A 24,342-nucleotide genomic window follows, 5' to 3' on the forward strand; every position below is an offset into this window, starting at 1 on the left:
TGCTATATTAGTTCCTTTCTTGGAAGCAGAATCCTCTTTGTTCAGGTTCATCCAAAATAGAAAGGACTGCCAAATTTGTCTTGCTTCTCAGGTCAACAAACAATAAATAAAATGTCCATTTTTTTTTACCAAATGACATAGAAAATGCTCCCACCATTTGGACAGTGGGAAACTTGAGTGGGAAGCTGGAGGAAGATAATGCCTAGCCTGGAAGGCAAAGACCGACAGAAGAAATCTTTGGAGATTACCGCAGCTTTTAACACCTACAGGGTTTCTTTCCTTGGTGGAAGGAAAGATGCTTATCTTTGGCTACAATTTCAAATTCTCAACTGGAGTGACAGGTAAAGGGAACTCTGCCAAATTCAACATTTTAGGGGATGTTTTTATTTCCCAAATCCTTGTTGCCCATCATCTGCTCTATTATCCTGCCAACATTCACAGGGTTGTTAGTGCTAAGCTTCTTCTTGCTTCCTTGCTTTATACTTACACCCCATACATCCACTGCCCCCCCGTGTGTGTGTGTTTCATGTGTAGAGGGATTGTCCATTACTCTTATTATAGATGTGTTTCTGCTCTCATATCTCTAATTTATAGACTCCTCAGTTGTTAGTCACACAGAGCAAGTATTCCAGAAGGTGGCCATGTCTACAGAGACCCTGTTCATGGGTCTTTTGCCAAACACCACACACCACCATGGCTAAAACCTCAAAGTAACACAGAAACAAAATGTGTAGACCTTTGGTCAGCTCAAGACTTCCCAAACACATTTGGCTCTGGAAATGTAGTATTGTTACATCTTTTAACCTTACAGACAAGCATTCCAAAATCTACACATGCCATCTGACTTTTAGAACCTAGTAACACTTCTCCAGAGGAGTAAAGCCTGACTGACCCTTCAACTGAAGCAATTAAAAATATCGCCTCATAGGGCAGAAACTTCTAGATAATCTGAAAATTCATTCTGTTATGGAGGAATTTTTCTTAGTATTCTTATGATAAAGATAACTTACTATTCAAAGTAATTTTAGAATAAACATTATGGATGGACTAGGGAAAGAGGTAACACTGCTCAAGGGTGGGGATGGGGTTGGGAACAGGAGGGATCAGGTTGGGGGAGGACAGGTATATCAGAAAGAGAATAGTAGCAGAAACAACTGGAATGGAAATGGCAGTGAGCATCTCTGAGACTACCTAGAAACTTAGGGCAATGGAAACTCCCAGGAATCTATGAGTGTGACCCTATCTAAGACTCCTAGCAATGGGGAATATGGAGCCTGAACTGGCCATCTCCTGTAACCTTCAGAGACTTCCAATGGAGGAGGAATTGGGACACCAACCCAGACACAAAACCTTTGACCTGTAACAAAAATGAAGCAGAAATAGAGCAAATAGCCAACCAATGACTGTGGTAGCTTGAGACCCATGTGATGATTGGGAGCCCACCACTGACACTGTTAGTGGTATTCTGCTAGACTTGCAGATAGGACCCTAGCACAACTGCCATCAGAGAAGTTTCATCTAGTAACTAAGGAAAACAGATACAGAGATCCACAGCCAAACATTTGCTGGAGCTTATAGAATCTTGTGAAAGATGGGGAGAAAGGATTCTCAGAGCTCAATGGGTCAAGAGCACACAAGGAAACCTACAGAATCAACTAACTGTGGCCCCATAGAGGTCCTCAGAGACTGAACTTCCAACCAGGAAGTACGCAAGGGACTGTTCTAGGCCCTCTGCACATATGTAACAGTTGTGCAGCTTGGCCTTTCATATACAGAGAAATGGACTGTTAGACCCCAATTGGGTGTCTCTAACACGTATGCAAGCCATCTTTATATTGTATTCACTGCAATGGAAAACAATAATGTTTAAGTTTTCTGCTTTGATTTTGTTTGTTTATTTTAATGTAAAAATAAAGAATAAGGAAGTAGACATGGCTTAGATGAGAAGGACAAAGCATTCGACACTAGAAATTTAGGAGCCACAAGGAAAGATTCTTAAGGGCAGCAAGTTATTCATGTCCTTCATGGAAGATAAGTAGCAAATTACCTGCAAAACAGTTTTCTTAATTATAAGAAGATAGTGAAACCAGTTGGCCAGTAAGAGACCGGGGTTATAAAAATACTACATATTCTTTAAACATGGTGAAAATGGAGCCTGACCCAGACAAACACCTGTGTTAGTTTCCTTTCTCTTCCCTTGAAGAAGCACAAGTGTTAAGATGGTGAGCATGTATCCCCTCTAAGGCCATGGGTTGGTCAAGGAACACCTGCAGCTTGTTTTGGGAATGGATTCCTTGGCAAACAGCCACACCCATTTACTCCCTGTGGCTAACATGGAGCTACCCGGGCAGCAGTGAGTAACTGGTAAATCCCTTATAGCCTGCAAATCTGAAAATAATTTACTTTCTGAAACAGTACCCTGGTCTCTGCTCTAGGATAGAGGCCAGGATAAAGGAGTTTTCTGGAGCCTTTTCATGACGCAAATCTCCAAAGGTTCATAAAGGGCAACTGGGAATTAGAATAAATGAAAAGCCAAGGTGTTTGATGTTGTCTCGAGATGTCATTGATGTGGCATGGGCTGTATACAGGCCAGCCTTCTCTTTGGATCTGCTGGATTCATTATATGGGTCTATGCCCTGGGAAATAAGCAATTTCTATACTAAACAAGTCAGTATACCAAGAGAAGACCCACCTTCACCAATCTTCCTGCTTAAGTTACTATACAAGTAACACATTTCTAGTTACCCCCCAGGAATAGAAGGTATTCTAAAATAAGGCAGCGGGAGGTTGGTCATTTGACCTTTCTCTCCCAGGTTAGTCAGGTGATGTCAACATTCTCAGTCAAGTAAAACCAAGACTAACAGAGAACAACACCTGAGCCATTGTTTTCTTTAGACAAATAAATCAGGTAATGGAAGGTAAGTTTCCCTTTTATGTATTTTACCTGCACCTCCATTCTTTGTAAACAAAGATATGATAAGATCAAGTTTGAGAATCACAACAAATGCTGTTTATGTACCATTCCCCCAGCACTCCTCCACACACAAAGTTGTTGGTTTTATTCTAAATGTTGAACGTTCAGGTTGATATGAAGGCCTTGAACTCTAGGCTGTTATGTAAAATATTTTTTGTTGTAGTTGTTGTTGTTTTATGTAAAAGGGAAGCAATCTTAGCTGGAGCCTAACAGCAAAAGCTTCTATTCTCTCTGGTACTCCATCTCGAACAGAAATCAAGTCAGTGTGAGAGCAAGGCTCAGTCACACCCAAATATAAGCAATCAGCAGTCTCAGAACTTCCCAGCTGTCCCCGCACCTACCTCTCAGTGATATTCTTTGCTGTCTGTAGAAAACGGGCGTGGTCATTCTCCTTCAGTGAGTGTTCTGCTTGGGAGATGAGGGATGCGGACCTCTCAATGCACTGTTTGCAGTTTGCAATCTGCTGAGCTAGTTTGCGGAGTCTCATCACCTAGAAAAGGAGCACCGCATGTGCGGTTACACATTAGGCCTACTGGACCCTTCAGAGGTGTGCAGTCCATTGTGTCTAAGAAGAGAGAGTTTGAAATCTGGAAGGTACAATTATGGAATGTAAACTTTCTGTCCTTAAAGAAGCATTAGTATTTTGTTTTATGAGGAAACACTGCATTGCTAGTTACTTTTCTCTTATTGGGGGAGGTGTGGTGCAGTGGCAAGTGACAAAGTTGCCTTCCCTCTACTATCCTACATAATTACTTCAGGACCTTAAAGAAACAGAACTTTCTCCATCTCGGTTTTTTAGGTGTGCACTTAAGAAAATAAAGCATTTCTGTAGGTGTAAATTTTAGGCTTGAGTAAAAAACAATATTCTAAAAAGTCCTTTGTAATCCATGTAATAAAGTTGTGACACAAAAGCATTGAGTCTTCCTATTTTCCATACTGCCTAAAACTTGTGTATTAATTTAACAGAAAGGGAACATTTTCCCCATTGATTAATATATTTCTTATTGAGCTGATGAGAGAAAGCCAAAAACAGCACAGCTGGGCCATTTCCTCTCACTGTAAACGTCATTTCCTGTCACTTGTGCTCACTTGATAAGTTAACTATTTTGATAAGCATTTCCCAGCTGGGATAAAACACATAGTCGTTTCACAATCTCCATTCAGTTCCTGATTCTGTCTTGCTTGAAAAAAAAAAGCCCTCAAGTGTAATTATCCATAACCTCTCAGGCAGGCAAAGATAAATCCAAGGTAAGCCACTTGACCGTGGCTCTGGTGTTTGAAATGTGCTATAAACTGAAGCCCTCCGGCCAGGAGCCAAGTTAAAATTAGACCAGTAATTGGAATCACCGTGTGACTACTGGCCCCACCTACACAAGAGGGGACAGGTTTTGGCTGGTTTTCTGATAATTCCGGAATGGAAAATAGCTTTGGGTGAAAGGGTAGGGAGGAAGCCTGGTTAATCTGTCTTACACACAAGGCAGGCTCAAGCTCCCTCCAGAATTCCTGCTAAGTTCAAGAAATGTTTGCTTTCTCCAAGTCATCACTATCATTCCAGGACAACTCTCATCTTGAAGCAAAGGAAGGAAGGAGATGTCGGATCTGTAGACTTCTAGGGAGTGTCCAATTTTCAGTGCGTACTAGGGCAAACAAAGGAAACTACAGCTGAATTGAGAGGTGCTGAGCTCAAGATTTCAGGCAAGGCTGAAAAGAATCCATGAAAATAATGAGTCAGAATAAGATGTCCAAACTTAGCAGGTAAGAGAATGTGATCTCCAGCATGGTAAAATATGTTGTCCATTACAATGGTAGTTCTAGTCCCTATCAGGATAACTGTGTACCTATGTTGGACAAAATAATGCCATTTTACACCAAATAGAACCATGCTTCTGGCAGCATTATATAGAGACTCAAGGCCAAGGCAGCCCTTAAGTCTAATTCAAGATGTTAGGACACAATTATTAGACACTGCCAGAAGAAGGGATAATTCCAGAAGGAAAAATAAATTAATAGTCTCTACAATAAACCAAATGAATAAAATATTTACTTATAACAAAGAATAATTTAAATTGCATGGGCAAGTTGAAGTCAATTGATGCAATTCTCACAAAAGAAAATGAGGTCAAAGTTTCTTTTGGATTCATTTCATGTCACTCTCTTATCCTTTGAGTATGCGAAGTAGAGACCACATGTACCACACATGGAACAATGACATCATATTTTTCAGTTTCCTCTATGAGGATATTGGAAATTAAAGGTGATATATGAGGACAGGAAAACCAAAACTTAATCTGCATATATCAATGAAAAAAAACTTGAGAGCATCCTGTGAATGTACCAAAATGTTCTAGAAAGAACTTCCATGTAGGACATACTTTTAATTATCAGAGATTCTCAAACACCGTGTGCAAAAAAAAAAAAAAAAAAAAAAAAAAAAAAAATCAGCTGGGGATCTTTCAAAGGAAAACTCTAGATGTCTGGGCACATCCTCCAATATTCTAGTTAATGAGCTATAATTAGCAGAGCAACAGTAATTTGCATTTTAACAAGCAATGAATGCTTTAAATCTCCAGGTGACGAATCACTAGTATGGTCAGCACTAGCATTTAAAATACCAATCTAGCTTTAATCTTTGAGTCCACGGACATCTGTCCTGCTTGAATGTCACTCAGACTCTTTTTTCCCTTCTTACATTTATGAAATTTTCCAGCCGGAGGATCAAACTCAGTTGTCCAATTTCTTCTGTAGCTGTTTTCTGTCACATAATTGTTTATGGGTTTACCTCCAAAACCTATTTGTTGCCTTCTAGTCTGTGAGTTTCTTCTTTGAGTCCCATTTGTCTGTGATTTCTTTATTTCTGAATGGTTTCTTTTCAAGTCTGTGTCCTCTTCTGCAAAACTAATCTCACTGGAAATAAGATAATGTTGCTGATCTTGTTGGCTGTAGTTTTAGACTTTGAAGATTTCTTTGTTTGCTTTGGAACTGAGTTTAGCATTTCAGTTTTAAAAGAAAGAATCTGAAGATAGTTTCTTGTTCTCCTTAGTCTACTCTATGGCTCTACAGGTGCTGTCACCTAGCCAGGCCCTTGGCACCAGCACTCTGGATCCCTGTCTCACTTTGGAATCCTGTCTTGTTACCATGTCTCTGAGGCACTTGTCTTCTGTGGTAATAGAATGCATGGGGCACAGGCCCTTTTAAGAACTGCCTTGTTCCAGAACCTCAGAACTGAAGTTTGACAAAGTTTGATACCAGGCAGACATTGGCAAGACTTTCCCTGTCCCTTGCAATGAATGAGAGATACCTTCTGCAGTCTGTGGTGCTGAGGGAGAAGCCTGGTTTCTGCCCTCCAACTGATCCAAAGCAGTTCTAGATCCTTCCTACAAAACCTCAAGAGTGGTTTTCAGGCACATGCATTGGAACGGCAGGTATACTTGCATCTCTTTAACCAAACCTGTGCAGTAAGCCATAGTTGTAGCATTGTACTTTTATCCCATTTCTTCTTCACAGAAATGCTTCTCTTATTTCATTCTGTACCATTGTATTCTATATCTATTAATGCTGTATGTTTGTAGTGGAGTGAGTGATACAAACAAAATGAACTCTACATATGATCATGGCTGAAATCAAACTGGAATACCTTTTACTACTCTCCTCTAGCTTATAAAAGGGAACTCCTATGCCAAGAAATTCAAGCTGTGTCTATGTAAGTGTAAATACTTGCTGGGGAGGTATTTCAAAGTGTTGTTGTACACTGAATATGGGCTCTCAGCAAAGTCCACATTACACCTTGGAAATCATGAAATATGCTACCTTCCACTCCAAAGGAACTTTGTAGATGTCTAGATTAAGGATCTTGAGGGGTTGAGGTGGTCCAGGATTATGTGGATAATTTCTATATAATCTCTAAGGAGACAGGAAGGTTATATATAAAAGAGAGACAGGAAGGATCAAGTTATAAAAATAGATAGGATGAAAACAGAAGGCAGAGTACGAATGACTTAGTTGTGAGTCAAGGACTGTGGATGCCCTCCACAAGCTTGAAAGGGTAAGAATAGCTTAACAACATTGTCTTTTAACCTATGTAGTCTTTAACATAGTGAGACTGCTTTCAGACTTCTGAATTACAGAACAGTAGGAAAATAAACAACAAGGTTCTAAGCTACCAAGTTTTTGGTAATTTGTAATAGCACAAGGGAAACTTAAGAGAAAAGAACACAGTCAAACAGGAGAAAAGAAACTTTGTTATTTTTTTAATTTTGAGATGCATTGCACAGATTTATAAATATGCCAAACGTAAACTACTGTATACTTCCAAATTAATAGAGAATTAAATTTAGGAATTTATCACCACAAAAATAATTATTTGAGGTGATGAATATGTTACTTACCTTGATTTAAGTATTGTACATTTTATCCATAAACCATAGAATTGTATATTATCCAAAAATATATGTGTATAACTTGTCAATTTAACATTAAAAAAGAAATTCTCTAAAGAAATTTATATAGGTATGTAGAGTATTGATTCTTGCAAGAAACCATGTGACAATAGCAAATTATCTCCCTTGTACATACTAGCAATTAACAATGGCAGGAAACCAGGCATTGGAGAAACTAGAAGATGGCAGGCATAAAAGACAAGTCCACTTGTTGAATGACGATACACTAGACAGAACTATATCCTTAACAGCTTGTAGATGGATACTTACTACCAGTGGCTCTTATCAAACATGGTGCTATGGTACTTGGAACTCTCAATCACTAGAACTATGGGCCATATAATTCTCTTTTTATTCTTCACTACTCTGTGTCAGATATTCTACTACAGCAACAAAAAAGGGACCAGGGAATATAATTAAGAAGGGATCATGGCAAATACAGAAAGTGGGATTTTTTATCAAAGTGGCAGATGTTGGAGAGAAGGTATATATTCTCTCGGTGAGAAATTCAATACTATTCTTTTCAGTAACTCATACCTTGCCTTCCTTAATCTTTGTTCCAATAATTTGTCTTCTTTGCTGAATAATTTCAATGAGAAGATCACATTCTTCTGTCAGTTTTGCTTCTTGACGGGATGCATTGACCTACAGGATAAAGAAAATGGCATTCATTTGGCTTTTCAGTTAATTGATATAGCTGATGTAAGACTAATACACTTCTAGTGATCTTTAAGTATACACCTTACATTTTAATTCTTCTTCCTACTATTTGTAAGAAGTCTTATATACCTGCCTGACTTATATCCTTAGAAAATACAATCTTGTTATAACACTCTTTGCTAACATCTCAGCCTTAGAACAATTCCTAACATGATATGTACATTGCCAATATGAAGCAGCTGGGAACTGACATGTGAGAGGAAATACATTTGTAATTTCTGTCCTGATAAACTTGAACAATAAATTTAAAAACCATTTAATCATATTAATTTATCCAGAACAAATTATTCTTAATATACTTTAGGGAATTTTTCCTGAAATAATATAACAGCTTACATTATATATTTATTTAAATGGTTTTAAACTTTGAACTTTGGGCTTACTCCCTGTAAGAAATTAAATTACAAAAGTGGTGGCTTGATACTTTATTAATCTTATGACCTAATTTTAAGCTTATTCCCAATATATTTAGACAGGAAGTTTGTACAAATGAATGTGCACCATCCTCACATAAAGGTGGATCAATGTAGAAAGGCCTGTGTTTGAAAATTTGAGATACATTGTATGGGATGGAGAATTACAATTAGCTCATTCTTGGCAACTGCACTTGGGAAATAGTGTGTACATGGTATTTCCTCCACCTCGTGACCACACTGAAATGCTTGTTCACAGACAGAAACCAACAAAGCCCAGCTGTGGAAGCTGAAGATAACATCCACAAGCGTTATTATTTTAGTACAGCTACAGGAGGAGCTGTAAAGTTTCACAGGATGATAATGGCACTGATGATTCCAGCATATCTCACAAAAGAAGACAAGTTCCAGCTATGAGTCCTCGGTAATGAGCTAGGATAATTTCATTCTTTATAAATGAGATAAACTGGAAGTAGTACTGTGAGTTCAGGATAAATACCCTGTCATTATGGCTCACCAAAACTATGTTCCATTTCAAAAGGCCCAAGATTTCCTGAATTTTATTCTTGATCATTAACAGATGCCACAAAAAGATAACACATTTTATTCAGAAGACAATGGTCACCAGCCATTATAACAAATCATTGATATTGTGACCTGTGTTAAATTATCACAGAAGCATTGGCTAAATGTTTGTATAATTAAGAAAGACAAAAAAAACCAAAACAAAACAAAACAAAAAAAGAAAAAAAAACATCGATTGACAGCTACAGAATTTAGAAGCCAAGCTGGTAATTCAGGGAAGGTAATGAGTGGGTTCAGTTTCTTTTACCAGTATTTTATGTTATCATTTCTAGTTCCCCTAGAGACTTTCTAAGTAAATTTAATTTTCCATTGAAATATTTATTTAAAACTTATTCTCAACCAGTGTCTTATCATTTCTTTTCATCTCAACATACTTTAGTAACTGATTACAACTAAGCTGTGAAAAGAAAGGGGCCGTGTTAATGACATGAACATATTATTATAGAGGACATGAGATGTCTGGAATGTCACAATGATTATGATACTTTTCTTGACAAAACTTTAGTAAGGTTTCAGGATCTTCTCTCTGGTCAAGTTGTGCATGTCCTTGCAGGATGTACAGTTAACAGGAACACTGCTGAACTGGTTAGTCATAATATTCCATCCTGGTCACCTTCAGTATCTGACCTTCATCTTTTACCCTTACTGGGATGTTTGTTCAGATAGATAACTACTGTTATCTAGAACCCTAAGTCAGAAGCTCCATTACTCATGTTTCCTCTTAATTGACCCATTTCTCTTTCAAAACACATTGAACTATGAATTATTGCAAATGAGTAAAAGTATCCCACAGTGGTCATTGTAACATGAGATTCAGTTGTACAGATTTAATTTTTATGATATATTGGTTGATTTCACTATAATAAAAAAAGTGGACTGAGCTCTAGGTTGAGGACCCAAATATAATCTGAGAAACCTGACAATAATTGCTGTTGAATCAAAGCAATATTTCTAGAAATTTGGAAACATGGAATGTCAATTTTAGGCTACAGTTATTTTTCTCAAAGAACCCATAAAAGTTGAATCTGCTTTTTTTTCTACTTTTGTTAAGTTTCAAATTCCTGTTCATTGTGGCATTCTTATATTCCCACAGGTAAAATAAAAGAATTCGGATAATATTCTGCATTTCTGAAATTATTTGACTACAATGAAGTTTTCCAAAATTTTATTATATCATGTCACTTTAAAACAGGTGTTAGTGATCTTATTGGATTTCATTTCTTTTGAGTGCAGAGGTGACAAGTTTCATCAGGTATTTCTACTTCACATTTGGCTTCTAATGGTGCACGTCTTAAGTGTTATTTTAGCTTTCCTTCCTGATCTATAGCTTTCTATAAAGAAATCATTGTGGCTGATGGAAGTTTTCTATGTGGAGCCTTCTGAACATGCGAAAACCATTCCCTACACCCTATTTCCTGAATTGTATTTCCTTCCACATTTGGGTCATCAATCTCTTTCTTTGTCCAGAAACTATAGTCAAGTGTGGAATAGAGACAAATGGGACATCTTGTATTTGAACACCATTGAAGTGGGTAATAATATTTAATACCTTTGAGTAGTCTGAAAAAATACTATAGATCAACCCCTCCAGAAAAATATGAATATTGCTTAAAACCAGGTCTATCCCATGCAAGTAAACCTCCTCACTGCAACTGGTCTCAAGCAAGCATTCTGAAATCTAGGGACACTGCTGGTTTTGCCTTATCTGTCTTTGAACCTCACCCATGTGCTTAGCATACAGCTTCTCTATATCTACTTAGAATCACAGGATCTTTTTTTTTCTCTTAAAAGTCATTATCTCATCCTTATGGTTTGCTTTTGTTCTTTAGTACTAGCACCAACTCTCTCTAATTAATTCCTCCCAAGTTAGAAACAGTCTCAAGTCTAAAAGCCAAGGACATATTGTTCCTGTTTTGATAAGCCCCAATTTGTTATCTGAAGCTTCTAGAGCCATAGCCAAGGCCACACAGAATGGCTGTCCTGACTATGCTTACAGCACAACTGCCACTCCTCCTTTGAACAAAGCACATTCAAATATTTATCATTCATCTATCCATTCAAAATCAATTTCTGGGCTTCTTAACGATATTAGACAGGATTCCAATTTCTGCACATATGGTGGGTTATAAGAAGTACAAAGTCTTGGTTATTTCAATGTTTACATGTACATATACAAGACAGGTTGACTATGTCAAGAAATAAATAACAATTTAAGATTGAGACATTTATAGGCAAGAAGTTAGAGAGAGTAATGTGATTAAACATGCCTGAGCAGAGAGCCCATTTTATTGCATAGATGAGAATCTTTTGACAAGTCAAGAGGAAAGAAATGGAAACTAGTCAAAAGATGCAGACAAGGTGTTTAGAGGTTCTTTGGACCCTGCATCTAACAGGCGAACATCTAACAAATTGCATCAGCACATCCCCAAATATTGGCCAATACTGAATGCAACATTTTATATGTAATTCTTAACTTAGGACCAGTGTGGCCCCTTTAACTCCATTCACAGAAAGCATTGAAAAAGTGTGCTACCCTGTTGTACAAAACTGAGGTGACATTTGCTGTTAATACTCTGCTTCTTGTGTGTAGAAGAAACAACAGGATGGAGAACTTGTGGGAGGCTCTGGCATGGGGTACAGGCAAATGATTCAAGCACCTAGTAGTGGGGTGCTTTCAAAGTTGCCACTTCAGAACTGCTTTTGTTCTCTAAAAAATAAAGAAAATGAGATCTACATGATGAGTAGTTTTAGGATTTGATTAAGATTATATTCTTGTATGTTTGCGTGTATATGTGCATGTGAAAGAGACAGAGACAGACAGACAGGCACACACACACACAGAGAGAGAGAGAGAGAGAGAGAGAGAGAGAGAGAGAGAGATGGTTTTAAGAAACTGAATGCTCATGGTGGCTTGATAGAACACAATTATAGTAAATTGGAGAATAGGCTCCACCTAGTTGGTGAGTTTGCAGTTGTCCTAAGTATTTTGGTAGCAGGCAGGGTTGACCTGGAAGAGAAATTACATAATCAAGGCACAGCAGAAGTGTCTTGTCTGTAAAGACTTGCTGACCCATTTTCCCCATTTACAGGGTCATTTTGCTTCTTCTTCAACCATCACTTACAGTCCTGTGTAGTGTGAAAACTGAAAACTAAAGTAACTGCAAAAGGCAAACCCAATGTTTAATGTGATTCAATCACATGCCTGTTTAATCAAATGACTAAATTTGACCTGACATCAAACTCAGCAATGAGCATGTCTCATCTGCGTTAATGTCTACCTCACATTGATAATTGGTTAGACTTCTGTGTCAACTGTCAGCATGGAGATTTCCTTCTTTAATAGTAATATACATAATTTTGTACACTAGTGAATGATAACATAAATGGGTTAACTATTTTCTCCAGAGCAGCCCATTAGCAGTGCCCAGTAAAAAGTCCTTCTGCCAAGTTTTATGATCTAATAGTGTTATAAGATTTCACAGAAAGGGTGGGGTAAAGCTGACATTTTTTTCCTTGTCAAGTATATAAACATTAAAGGGATTTAATTACAGAGACACATTCAACGTCGGGCTATATGTCTGTGGAATGTTCTTTAGCAGCCTGTAAATGGTTTCTATTATTTCTTAAAACTTGCTCTTTTGACTTGTATTTAACTGCTAAATAATATGTATAGTACAGAGTACAAACACCATTAATTTTCACACGTGTGGCCTTAAAATCTTTAAAAATATTTCATAAAACTCATACAAAGAAACATCAGTGGGGAGAAATTGTTGGTCACTTCTCATAGGGAAAACTTAACTGATGTATTTTTATTATTTATTTTTCTTTTAGGTAGCAACCTTACTTTTAATTTTTAAAACCCAATGTCAATGTCTATCTGTTGGACAATGATGGGTCTTTTTAATCTGGCTTATTTAAATCTCTAGGCCCATCCATTGTACTGCAAATGTTAAGGCTCCATTCTTTTTATGGCAAAATAAAATTCCATTATGTGTATGTACTATATTTTTTACTTATTTTTTCCTTACAACTTTATTTTTTTTAAAAAAGAGGGATATATAGTGTATGTATATTTTTTAAATCCGTTCATTTGTAAATGGAACTTTAGGCTGATTCTATGTCTTGGCTATTTTAAATAGTGTAGCAATAAATATGGCTGAGCAAGTATCTTTATGGTATGACATAGAGTCCTTTAGGTACATGACTAGGTGTATAACTAGTTGTATTCCTGTGTGTGTGTGTGTTTGTGTGTGTACCCTTCAAACTGAGCTTCAGCATGAATACACTACTTTGCATTCCTACCAGAAATGTATAAAGGTTTCTTTTACTCCTGATTCACTCCAGCATCTGTTGTGTCTAACAGGACTTTGGAAACATTCTTCCTCCACCCCCCCCCCCCCATTGACAATGCCTGGTTGAAATGAGTTAGCCACCTACAGGCTTTCAAAGAAGAACCTCCCAATTCTTCCTGCCAAAAGGATATAGTCATTTGATAAATGGCTTCCTGTTTGTACACAGAAGGAACACTGAAGTAAGCTTAGAACAGGATAAAGCCAATGTGTCAGAGACAGGAAATTTTACTTCTGAGTATTCAGGGAGAAAGGAGCATTGCTCAATATACTAGGAATTCTACAGAAATGGTCATCCCCTGAGATTGTACAGCATAAGAACCATGCTGGCTCACAATTAGTGCAATTTTGAAACTGCACCACTGCACCACTAAACAATGACACGTTTCCTTTAAGACTGTTAACCTTTTCATCTGGGAGTTTTAAACACAAGTTATCTACACTGTACGTTTGTCTGAAATTCGTCCTTAACGCAAAATCAAAAGCTGGGTCATTCCAAAGTGATTTAAATTAAGGGAACTAAGAGAAGGGTTGCAACATTCATATGTGATGTTTTGTAGATGCTGGTATTTAGAATCCAAAGCATTTATCTATGTATACTAATCATGTGTAACTTTGAATCTCCATCTGATTCTAAAAGAATACTAGATTTAAAAAGCATGGTCCAGGTACCCCATTTAACTTGAAAAAGAAACACACTAAAGAAGTTAATTCCAATGTGGATAGAATGATATTTGGCCAGTAAGATGAGGGCATGAGAAGAAAACTGAATGCACTTCAGCTCAGTGCCTCACTGTGCTCTGCTGACCAGGTGCAAAGAGAAATATGAGGATCTGAGGGTGCTTTGGTTTTTATTGCCAAAGGCAGCTGTGATGAACATTCCAGACCCTGGGGCAGAAGTTAGACAGAGCTGCCAGAAGGAACAATGAAAGGGATTCTAATAGTTCAGTTTGTATATAAAACTGAGCCAAGGAGAACTGAGTAAGCACAGACTGTATTACTGTAATACATCTAATATGTTTACATATACTCTATACACTGAAACTCTCTTGCTACTTGTAGATCTAGCTCAAGTAGTCAAGAGAGGATGCCCTAGGGCCCAGGGCCTCTGTCTTTGAAGAAAAAAAAAACAGTAGACACAACACAGAGCAACAGATTTAATGTTAAATATGTTAATTTACTTGTTAAGTTTTGGTATTTCTGGAGAAGAAATCCAGACCCTTGCATGTGCCAAGCAAGCCTTCTATCATCAAGATACAGACCAGAGATTAATATTTACTAGTTTTGATTAAAATGTTTTTTTCAATTCCAACAGTGGCTTTTCATTAAAACATGGAATACCTTCCTAAAGTGATTATTATTTTGTGGGAAGTAAAAGTAGAGTTATTATATAAGCTATCAGAGAACCATTGTGGAAAATCTTCTGGCCGGAAACAGATCAACTGTACTAATGAATTGAATATTCAGAAAGGTTTTGTTATGTTTCTTATTTGCTATGTATTTAAAAAATGATCCTCAGTATTGTCATGGTAAAACTTTTCTTGGGATTTCTAAGGTTATGAAGTTCAATTGTTGGATAAACACGACCATAAGGCGCCATTAAAATGGTAACACACTACAGTAAGTAGAACAATAAAATTCCCATAAACGAAATACAAATGTAACAAGGCAATAAAACTGCCCAGCAAAAATGCCACTGCCAATACCTAAAACTTTGAAATTTCACACAAGGGAGTTTCACTCCCAAGAGTAGTATAACAGAACATGTCCATTCAAAATGTTGATACTATTGCTTATTGTCTAGTTAAAGCCAAATCTTCAAATAAGGAAAAATATTTTAGAAAGACCAAAGCATTAAAAATAGGTAGTTCAGAGCTCAGGACCTTGAGATGATTTCCTAGGATAGCAATGTCTGGTCTTCATGCATAACTAGCTGTACTTTCATGGTTATCTACATCAAGTATTCATTTTTCAGGTTTCCTGTCTCCATATAGAAAACAAATTCTTAACTCCCATAGCAATTGAAATACTATTGAGCATAATATAGGATATACAACCATCCTCAGGCAAGAACTACAGAGCTACTACATGAAAAATATTGGAGTTTCCTTCATGCATATAAATTCTATTTTCATATCCACTCTCAATGTTGACCATAAGCTTGGTTTATCTGCAATGCCCATATAGAATGCAAATGATGGGTACTAGGTTAAATCACCCTATTCTGTCTACATAAAAAGGTTGTAGCATTAATCAATCCATCTGCATCTTTCATCAGCTCAATAATTCAGGAAGCCAAGTTAGCATGGCAACTAACTCTAGAATTTTGGGAGGTACTTCCTAATCCCAAGTGCATCCCATAAATGTTGCTTGCTATGAAACTGAGTTGGGAGAGAAGATGGGCTGAGAAAATTCTTCAGTAGTATAGAAAGGAATTGGGAAACATTGCTTGTGAAGCTGTAGAAAGTAAATATATTAACTTTATGGGCCATATGGACTCTGTTGTATGTATTCAACTCCTTTTATTCTCTTGAAAGAAGCCATAGACAATTGTAACCACATAGGTGTGGCTGTGTGCCAAAAATTTACCAAAAGGAGACGACAAGTGAGATCTGATCCTAGGGTTGTAGTCTGCCATCCTTCAGCATAGTGAACAGATCATAAGTTTAGAGTGAACAAGTATTAAAAAATGCATATAATTTCTTGAAGAATATTTCCTTATTTGCTTGGTTGCAGTGAAAACAACTGTGAAAAATCTGTAAGATAGCAGGTTCTCTGCAAATCCTGGTTGTTTTCTTCCTAATCATAAAGAATTTGCAATTACAAAATTAATAGGATTCCAATTTGAAGCTGGCAATACTCTATTGCTACCTAGATTTGACAATCCTCACTATGTCCTGAATGTTTCTGTCACATGTATAACAAATGTTGGCCCTACTATGTTCTAGTTTCTACGGTACACTAGGCTAACTTCAACCTTCAGTGTCACACTCTGGGCCCAGGCATTTTTGATTGTTCAATGGCAACTTTGTGGAAAGCAGTTCCAAAATGAAGTAACAGAATGAAAGGTGTTGCTCATAATTCATTCAAAAACAATAATCTCCTTCCTTCCTTCAGCTTATTAATTACACTCTTTATAAAACAAATGCTCTACACCCTTCCGTTTGGGCTGGGCACACAGAACGAAAAAAAACCTGACTGCTAAACTGACATGCACAATTATGTCTATTAAATCCTTTTCCATAAAATTTCTGAAAAGTAGTAACATTCTGTTAAGTACTCTTCAACAAATGTATTTAGTAAAAATCAGCTTCTTGAAGGTGGAAATAGCTCCCAGATGCTTGCTGAGTTAAAGGAAAGATAGAGACAACACAATTTGAGAAGGAAGCTATTTCAAATGGAAAGAGGAAACTTCTAGTCTGCAGCACACATTCATTACTTTCACTTGCACTTGCCACTTTGGTAAGTGGCCTTCTTTCCTGTTTGTGCCATGACTCCTGTATGGTAATGTGATGGAGAAACACTGAGTTAGATTTCTATGTAGGCTTGTGTTATTTAAGTGTAGTTGCCTTCTCCTATGTGAAATTCTTTAGAATGAGAACCAGCCCAATCTCTTCCAGTGTGTGAAACATACTTGATTGCATTACTTAAAGAACTTGAATTTGGAACTGGATGAAGGCAAGCAAAGTTCTGTCTTTATGAATAATCCACAAGGGATAGGTATATAACTTCTCATTTGTTACCTTTATAGAATCTGGGAAGAACTGCAGATTGATTACTGAATATCTTTGCTGTTCAAGGTTAGTCTCTATATTTGTGCAAATACAACCAATTAGAGGATGGGTTGTAGAAACTGGACATGGGCACTATGACCACAATCATGGAATCATGCTATCATGGCATCTTAGATTCTGTCTCTGACATTGATGATCCTGAAAAATGGTAGGAGGGCAGAATGGATGAAAAGATGCTCGATGTGCAGTATCAGTGGGAAGTGGGGGTCGTAGACAAGAAAAGGTATGAAGACTACAAAGTGGACCTACCCAAGCACATTCTGAGCCACTAGAGATAACAGGCAGCTCCGAGAAACACTAAAGGCAAAAGGAAGGAAACACAGGATTTATTTAACATGTTTCATCAGGAGCAAATCCATGGCTTTTAAGAGTATGTGAGGGATTCACTTCCCTCTGGAATTCTCTAGGAGATGTTGAGAAAATCCCACACAAAAGGGAGCATCATTATGCTTAATCTATACCCAACAAGAAATCTGTTTCCATGTTACGTTCTACTTGTACTTCATGCTTATGGTAACTAGTGGGATTTCTATGCATGTTATCAAACCTCTAAAAGAAGTAAGTACTGACAAAATTATTCATATAATGTTATGCCAAAATGCCTTTAAAATCTGTAAATGTATCCCTCTTTAAAAAAATAAAGCAGCAAGGAATAAAAAAAGGAATAAAATAAAATTAAACCTTAAGTAAATTTTAAAAAAGGAGCATATTCATTAAGACCCACATGAACAAGGCACTGACAACCATACACACCATATATTCTGGAGGCTAGCTCTGGAGGAGAATTTTTCTCACAATGGTTTCATATGATCAGATGTCACATTCATCTGACATGCTCTGTAGCTTCTCTACCTTAGGACTAAATATCAGGCTAAACACCTATTACACCTGACAGTGCTTTCTGTATTGACCTGACCATTCCGTGTTTCAGGGTCACAATCCACATGTGAGTATTTGTGTTTCACAAATCTTAATTTGTCTATATTTAGACAATAGGAGGTAAATCTTCTAGGGAAAGTAAACAGAATCTAGAATACAAGACTAAAACATTGTGTGTGTGTGTGTGTGTGTGTGTGTGTGTGTGTGTGTGTGTAAAACACTTATACAAGTGTCGGTATGTGCATGTGTATCCATGAATATTTTCTTGTCTAGAGACTCTTTGCTTCTATCATTTCAAATAATTGTGAAGTTATTACTAACTTTCTAGTGCAATTATTGTTAAGTTTGAAGATCTGCCCTTCAACTGGCTATTTTAAATTTGAGTTAAAGAGCACTTGAAAAAGATCTCAATCTCAAAATAAAATGTATCTGTCTCTCCATAAGTCTGTCTGTCTGTCCATCTGTCTGTCCATCCATCCATTTTCTTTCTTTCTTTCTTTCTTTCTTTCTTTCTTTCTTTCTTTCTTTCTTTCTTTCTTTCTTTCTTTCTATTTATTTGTCTATCTATCTATCTATCTATCTATCTATCTATCTATCTATATCTATCTATCTATCTACGTAATTTCTCCCCTTTCTTCCTCCTTCCCTTTCCTTTCCTTATTCTCCAGTTACTTAATCCCTTCATTATATGAAAGGTCACCTATATTTCTACACACGTTTGGTAAATGTTGTCTTTTCACCTCCTTTCTTGGGAAGGAGAAGGATCTATTCAGTGTGTTAGGATCAAGGTTAGGTAGCGGCTGGGAAAGGAATCCTGCCAGGTAGTGGAAACACTGCTTGCTTTAATTTTATAGCTAAGAACAAAGCCTTCTTATTGTTTAATAGAACCCTTAAAGGCAGGCCTCAATGGCATAGTTCTAATTTTTTGAAACCACAAACAAGAGGAATTCTTTAAGTCTATTTCATGAAAAGCAGAAGGAAAAAGCCATATGATTCTGCAGACATGGCTGTGATCTTTTGCTTTACTAGCCAGAGGTTGATTTCAGGCTAACATTTACATGTGCCCTCTATGCAGTAGTGTCTGTTGATACTGTCTACCTGCACCCATTCTTTCACTCACATTAATAGGTTATGGTGATGGGAAATGCATGGAAAAAACATGTCTTTCTTTAGAATGACATCCTCTTGGTACCCTTTATATAATATGCTAAAAGAAAAATTAATTTTCCCCAAGACCCAACAAGCCCATACTTTGCCCGTGCAGACCCTAAATATAAGCTAAAAACTATGGCACTTTTCTTCAGTATGTATTTTGATTTTGGCAACAATTAAGACTGTTATGCTATCAGCTTCTAGGCTTAAGAAATCCAATGCTAGTGGTTTCTAGCGATCTTTCCAACAGTCTTTGCAGCAAAGAAATAAAAGCAAGAGGAAACAGGGTTGTTCTTGTTTCTTTCTGAACAAAAGAGATGCTATCAGCATACCCATGAGGACACCTGAAGCAAGCCTTATGGACTTTGGATATTGTTTGGTGTTGATTCAGTGTGTGTGTGTGTGTGTGTGTGTGTGTGTGTGTGTGTGTGTGTGTTTGTGTGTGTGTATGTGTAGGAATAAGAGAGCTTGATATTTTAAATCTGACTCAATAAGTTGTTTTTAGACCTCTGTAATTTTAACTTCTTTCATATATCAAATAGTTCTTCTAAAAGCATTATTTTTAAAACTCCATTCACTCTGGCTATCAGATTTGTTTTAGAAGCACTAGAGGTTTGTGAGAATATCTAGAGCAGGGTTTCTTAACATTCCTAATGCCATGTCCCTTGAATGCATTTCCTCATGTTATGGTGACCTGCAAACTTGCAAACTTAAAATTATTTTTGTTGCTACTTCATAAGTATAATTTTACTACTTTTATGAATCCTAATATAAATATCTGTGTTTTCTGATGGTCTTTGGTGGCCCCTATGAAAGAGACATTTGGCCCCTAAAGGGTTATGATCCACAGGTTGAGAACTTCTGATCTAAAGAATAAAAAGAAAAAAAAAGATATAGATTTACAGTGAGGGGTTGGAAAGGCCCTTTGTGGCCTCTCTTCATGGCTCCAGATTGCTCCAGATGGACAGCTGTCTCCCAGTTTTTTGCTTTTCTAATTCGATCCACAGTCTCCTCCCTGTGCCAAATTCCTCAGCTTGGGTAAGAGGTCTGGCAGGCATTTATATCATCCATAAGCTCTGTGCAGAGATCTGTGGCTATTGAAGTCTGTCATTGCAGAATTATATTTTCTGAGTGTATTGTTTTCAAGGAGGGCTCCTTTCTGGTCTTTAGGGTGACAATTTTATCTGGCATGCAGACTTATGCAAATTAGCTAGTCCTGGAGGGCAGACAGAAGGATGCAGGTGATGTCTTGGAAAATGCTATTAGTGTATCAAGAGCCATTGGCAGATATTAGACCATTTGCTAGACATGTTAGGAAGCCTGGCAAGCTTCCCAAGGAATCCTGCCAAGTAGGAAAGGCCTAAACATAGACTTACAGACCATGGGAATTCTTGTAGAAGGATTGCATCTATATGTGTTATTAACTGTATAGTTTTTAAGCTTTTAAATAAATCTTATTATTAAATTGGAAATTGAATACATTTTATAAAACCAGACACAGTCACTCACAGGAGTTTTCTTAAATTAGTGTTTGATTAACTTAAGCTGACCAGACTCAACTTCATTAAACAAACAATTTCACCTAGAAATCGGCTAATTAAGCTAAGTTTTTAAAAAAATAAGGTGAATAGTCTCATACAAAGAAATGCACACGCCTTAAAGAACATATCAACATATATTCATGACCAACACAACAAACATGTAGGACATATTTATAATCCAAGAAAACACACTCAAACCCTTCTTCTAGGTAATGCTCACCTAAGATCATCATTGCTCATATTTTACTGTCAAGTTCCTGGAACATTTTAAACTGTATATTTATAAATTTCAGCTTCAGTTTACTTTATAATCACTTTAGATTCATAAAAGAATTAAATGAAAGCTTTAGCAAATTCATTATTCCAAAATTCTAAGTAGCTTTCTGTAAGTCTTCTGAATTAAATTTAGAACTACTGTAGAAAATCAGGTTCTGTTGAAAATGTCAATGTTGTTTTGAAGTTTCGCTTAAAAATCACAGATCTAAATAAACTACATTCTAAATTGGAATGTGAAAGCAAATTTTTACAGATTTCTGATATATGGTGTCTCTTAAATCTCGACGTACAAATGTTTTAATATTAAATTATAACAAAATAGTAATTCCCTGGTATGTTTTAGGACTTTGTCTTGTACACTGGTGTTAAACTTTCTTTGAAAAGGAACAATAACTCTTTAGAGGAAGTAAAATTATCTTCTTAAAGAAACTGGTCGCTGGAGAGATGGCTCAGCAGTTAAGAGCACTGATTGCTCTTCCAGAGGTCCTACATTCAACTCCCAGCAAACACATCTTGGCTCACAACCATCTGTAATGAGATCTGATGTCCTCTTCTGGTGTGTCTGAAGATAGTTACAGTGTACTCACATAAATTTTTAAAAAAATCTTTAAAAAATTGGGGTAAGTACAACAACGGCTAATGACCAAAGATTGAAGAATACTTCAAATGACCTTTCTGATCCCACTGGCAGCACAGATGTGTTTATGCACATCCTGAGACTTTGTGAAGATCTGCTGGGTATAATTTGCTGAGACTTTCCCCAGCGATCTATCATTCCAAACCCTGCTTTCACTATTACGTGCTTTGGGTAGTTCAGTTATATATGCATTCTCATTCATGTTCTTTCCCGCATCTCATTTTGTTATGTTGACCAGCCTGGCCTGAAACTCGCATAGACCAGGATGACTTCAATGTCATAGTCTGCCTGCTTAGTCCTGTGAATGCTCAATTACAGATATGCAACCACCATCACTGGCTTATCTCATTTCGTCATTAGCTGATATTTTGTTTTGTCTGACTTTAAGACATGTATCTATGCCCAATGACATAATGTTTATAATAAAAGGTTATTGAGTTAATTATATTAGAAAGTGACCATAGGATCTTGCCAAGTGGCCATAATTGTTTTTAGCGTACATTTGTATAAATTCTATTAGTGTTGCTTTCCCTATTCCTTGATATATTTGGTTATGGAAATGTAATTATTTTACACAGCAATATCCTCCTCCTGATACCAGCATGTATGGAGTAGATACCATCTTCCCAATCTTTTGGGAAGACAGAGGACGATATGAAGGTCTAATACAACCTTGCTTAGTCAGAGAATTATGCCTTCATGAGAATTTTATCACTGTTCATATAGGAACTTGATATTTTATCTAGTAAAAAACGTTTTTTAAAAGCAGAGTAGAAGTTCTACCATACATTGTAGAAACTTTTGTGTGTTGTTTCTTACTCAGAGTCTTTTGTACTCAATGGTAGCCTCAAGGTATTTAAATAGCTGAATTAAAAAATTCATACTTCTATTTCAAACAAAAACAGGCAATGCTACAGTTGCACTCTTGTTTATGAAAATTTTATATGCATGACTCAATTATTTTGATGTGGGATTTCAAAATTTGAATATACCTCTTCAGCTTTTCATACATTTGACAATTAAAAATAGAAGTCAATGGAATGAGGGTACCAAATGAATGATGTGTCATGTGTTTCTCATAAGGTATACTTATTTTACACACAAAGATAATATAGCTTGATTTTCATAAGAAGACATGTTGATGCCATAATTTAGGGAAATAATTCAAGAATGTATTAAATCTAGAAGTAAAAGAACTGGACAAGTTACTCAAAAATGCTTAAAATCTGTACATTTATCCTTGTTTTTTAAAATAAAGTTTTTCAATTTAAAAAAAAAAGAGTTACTCAAAAATTGTTGCTTCACTTGATCTTAACCAAAAAGCCAAGAAGAGATGCCACAAAAAGGAGCCTATGCCTCAAACTTCCAGGAAGCAGAGAACCAACATTCTAGAGACCTAGAGTAGAACAAAGCCAGACTGGGAAAAAAAAACAGTAAGTAAAAAGATTCCTAATGATGCACTGCTATATTCTGGCAGAAGCACAGAAAGGCTCTATCCAGCAACCGTTTCAAGCAGACAAAGAAACCCACATTCAAACATTAGGGAGAGCATGGTGAATTCTGCAAAAGTGAGGGGAAATGATTGGAGAAGGACAGCATAAGAAAACTCACAGTATAAAGAAACCTAAAGCCATAGTGACTCACTAAGACTGAACTTATAACCAGGAAGCCTGCATGGGTTTGACCAAGGCCCTCTATATATGTTATAGTAGTGTAGCTTTGTCTTTTTGTGAGACTCCTAACAGCGGGAACAGGGGCTGTCCCCGACTCTTTTGCTTGATTTTGGGACCCTTTTCCTTATAATGGATTGTCTCATCCAACCTTAATACGAGGGGAGGTGCCTAGTCTTATTAGAATTTGACATGCCATATTTGGTTGATATGAGGATTGGATTTGGGGGAGGTGGCAAGAGGAAATAAAGGGGATAAGGAGAGGGTAAAACTGCAGTTGAAATGTAAAATATGAGAGAATAAATTTAAAAAAATATCATTGCTTATTGTGATTATATCTGTGAATGAACTGAACAGGAGGAGCCACAGGGAAGCCAAACTTTTACCTGTTTATAATGGCCACCATCTTTCATCTTGGACTTGCCCACCTTGAATCCGTCCATATAAGCTCATCTTATGTGAAAGTGGAGTTGTAGCTAACTGTAATGGGCATTTAAAGGTGTATTACAAGCTTTTGTATTATTGCTGTTTGTTGTGTTTGTATATATTTGCATGTGCATGTGTATCAGCATACCTGTGCAGATCAGAACATAATGTCAGGAAACTTTTGCTATGCTCTCCACCTTATCCTTTCTTATTTTCATTCATTTATTTTTATTGCTTATTTTAATTATTTACATTTCTTTTTTAATTGAACAACTTTATTTTAGAAAACAAAGATAGATGTACAGATTTTAAGAATTTTTGCATAAAAGTATACGAATATATTTTTGTCAGTGCTTAACTTTTTTAAAGGTTTGATAGTATGCATTAAGATCTTACTAGTTACAATGAGCATAAAGTACATTTAAAACAAGAAGTAATCTGGAATTAGTCAAAGTTTTCTTGGTGTGTAAAGATTAAGCATAATGGT

General features: G+C 36.6%; 1 protein-coding gene across 1 annotated transcript in view; it reads right to left on the reverse strand.

The window, feature by feature from the left end:
* Positions 1-24,342, reverse strand: part of MID1 (midline 1) — a 153,699-nt gene that overhangs the window by 34,582 nt on the left and 94,775 nt on the right. The window contains exons 4-5 of the mRNA XM_080909663.1: positions 7,948-8,055; positions 3,316-3,464 (exon numbers count right to left, since the gene is read on the reverse strand). Of these exons, the coding sequence (XP_080765789.1) occupies positions 3,316-3,464; positions 7,948-8,055 (257 nt within the window). The remainder of the gene's footprint in view (positions 1-3,315; positions 3,465-7,947; positions 8,056-24,342) is intronic.

This window comes from Micromys minutus (genome assembly GCF_963924665.1).
Source record: "Micromys minutus genome assembly, chromosome: X".
Lineage (NCBI taxonomy): Eukaryota > Metazoa > Chordata > Mammalia > Rodentia > Muridae > Micromys > Micromys minutus.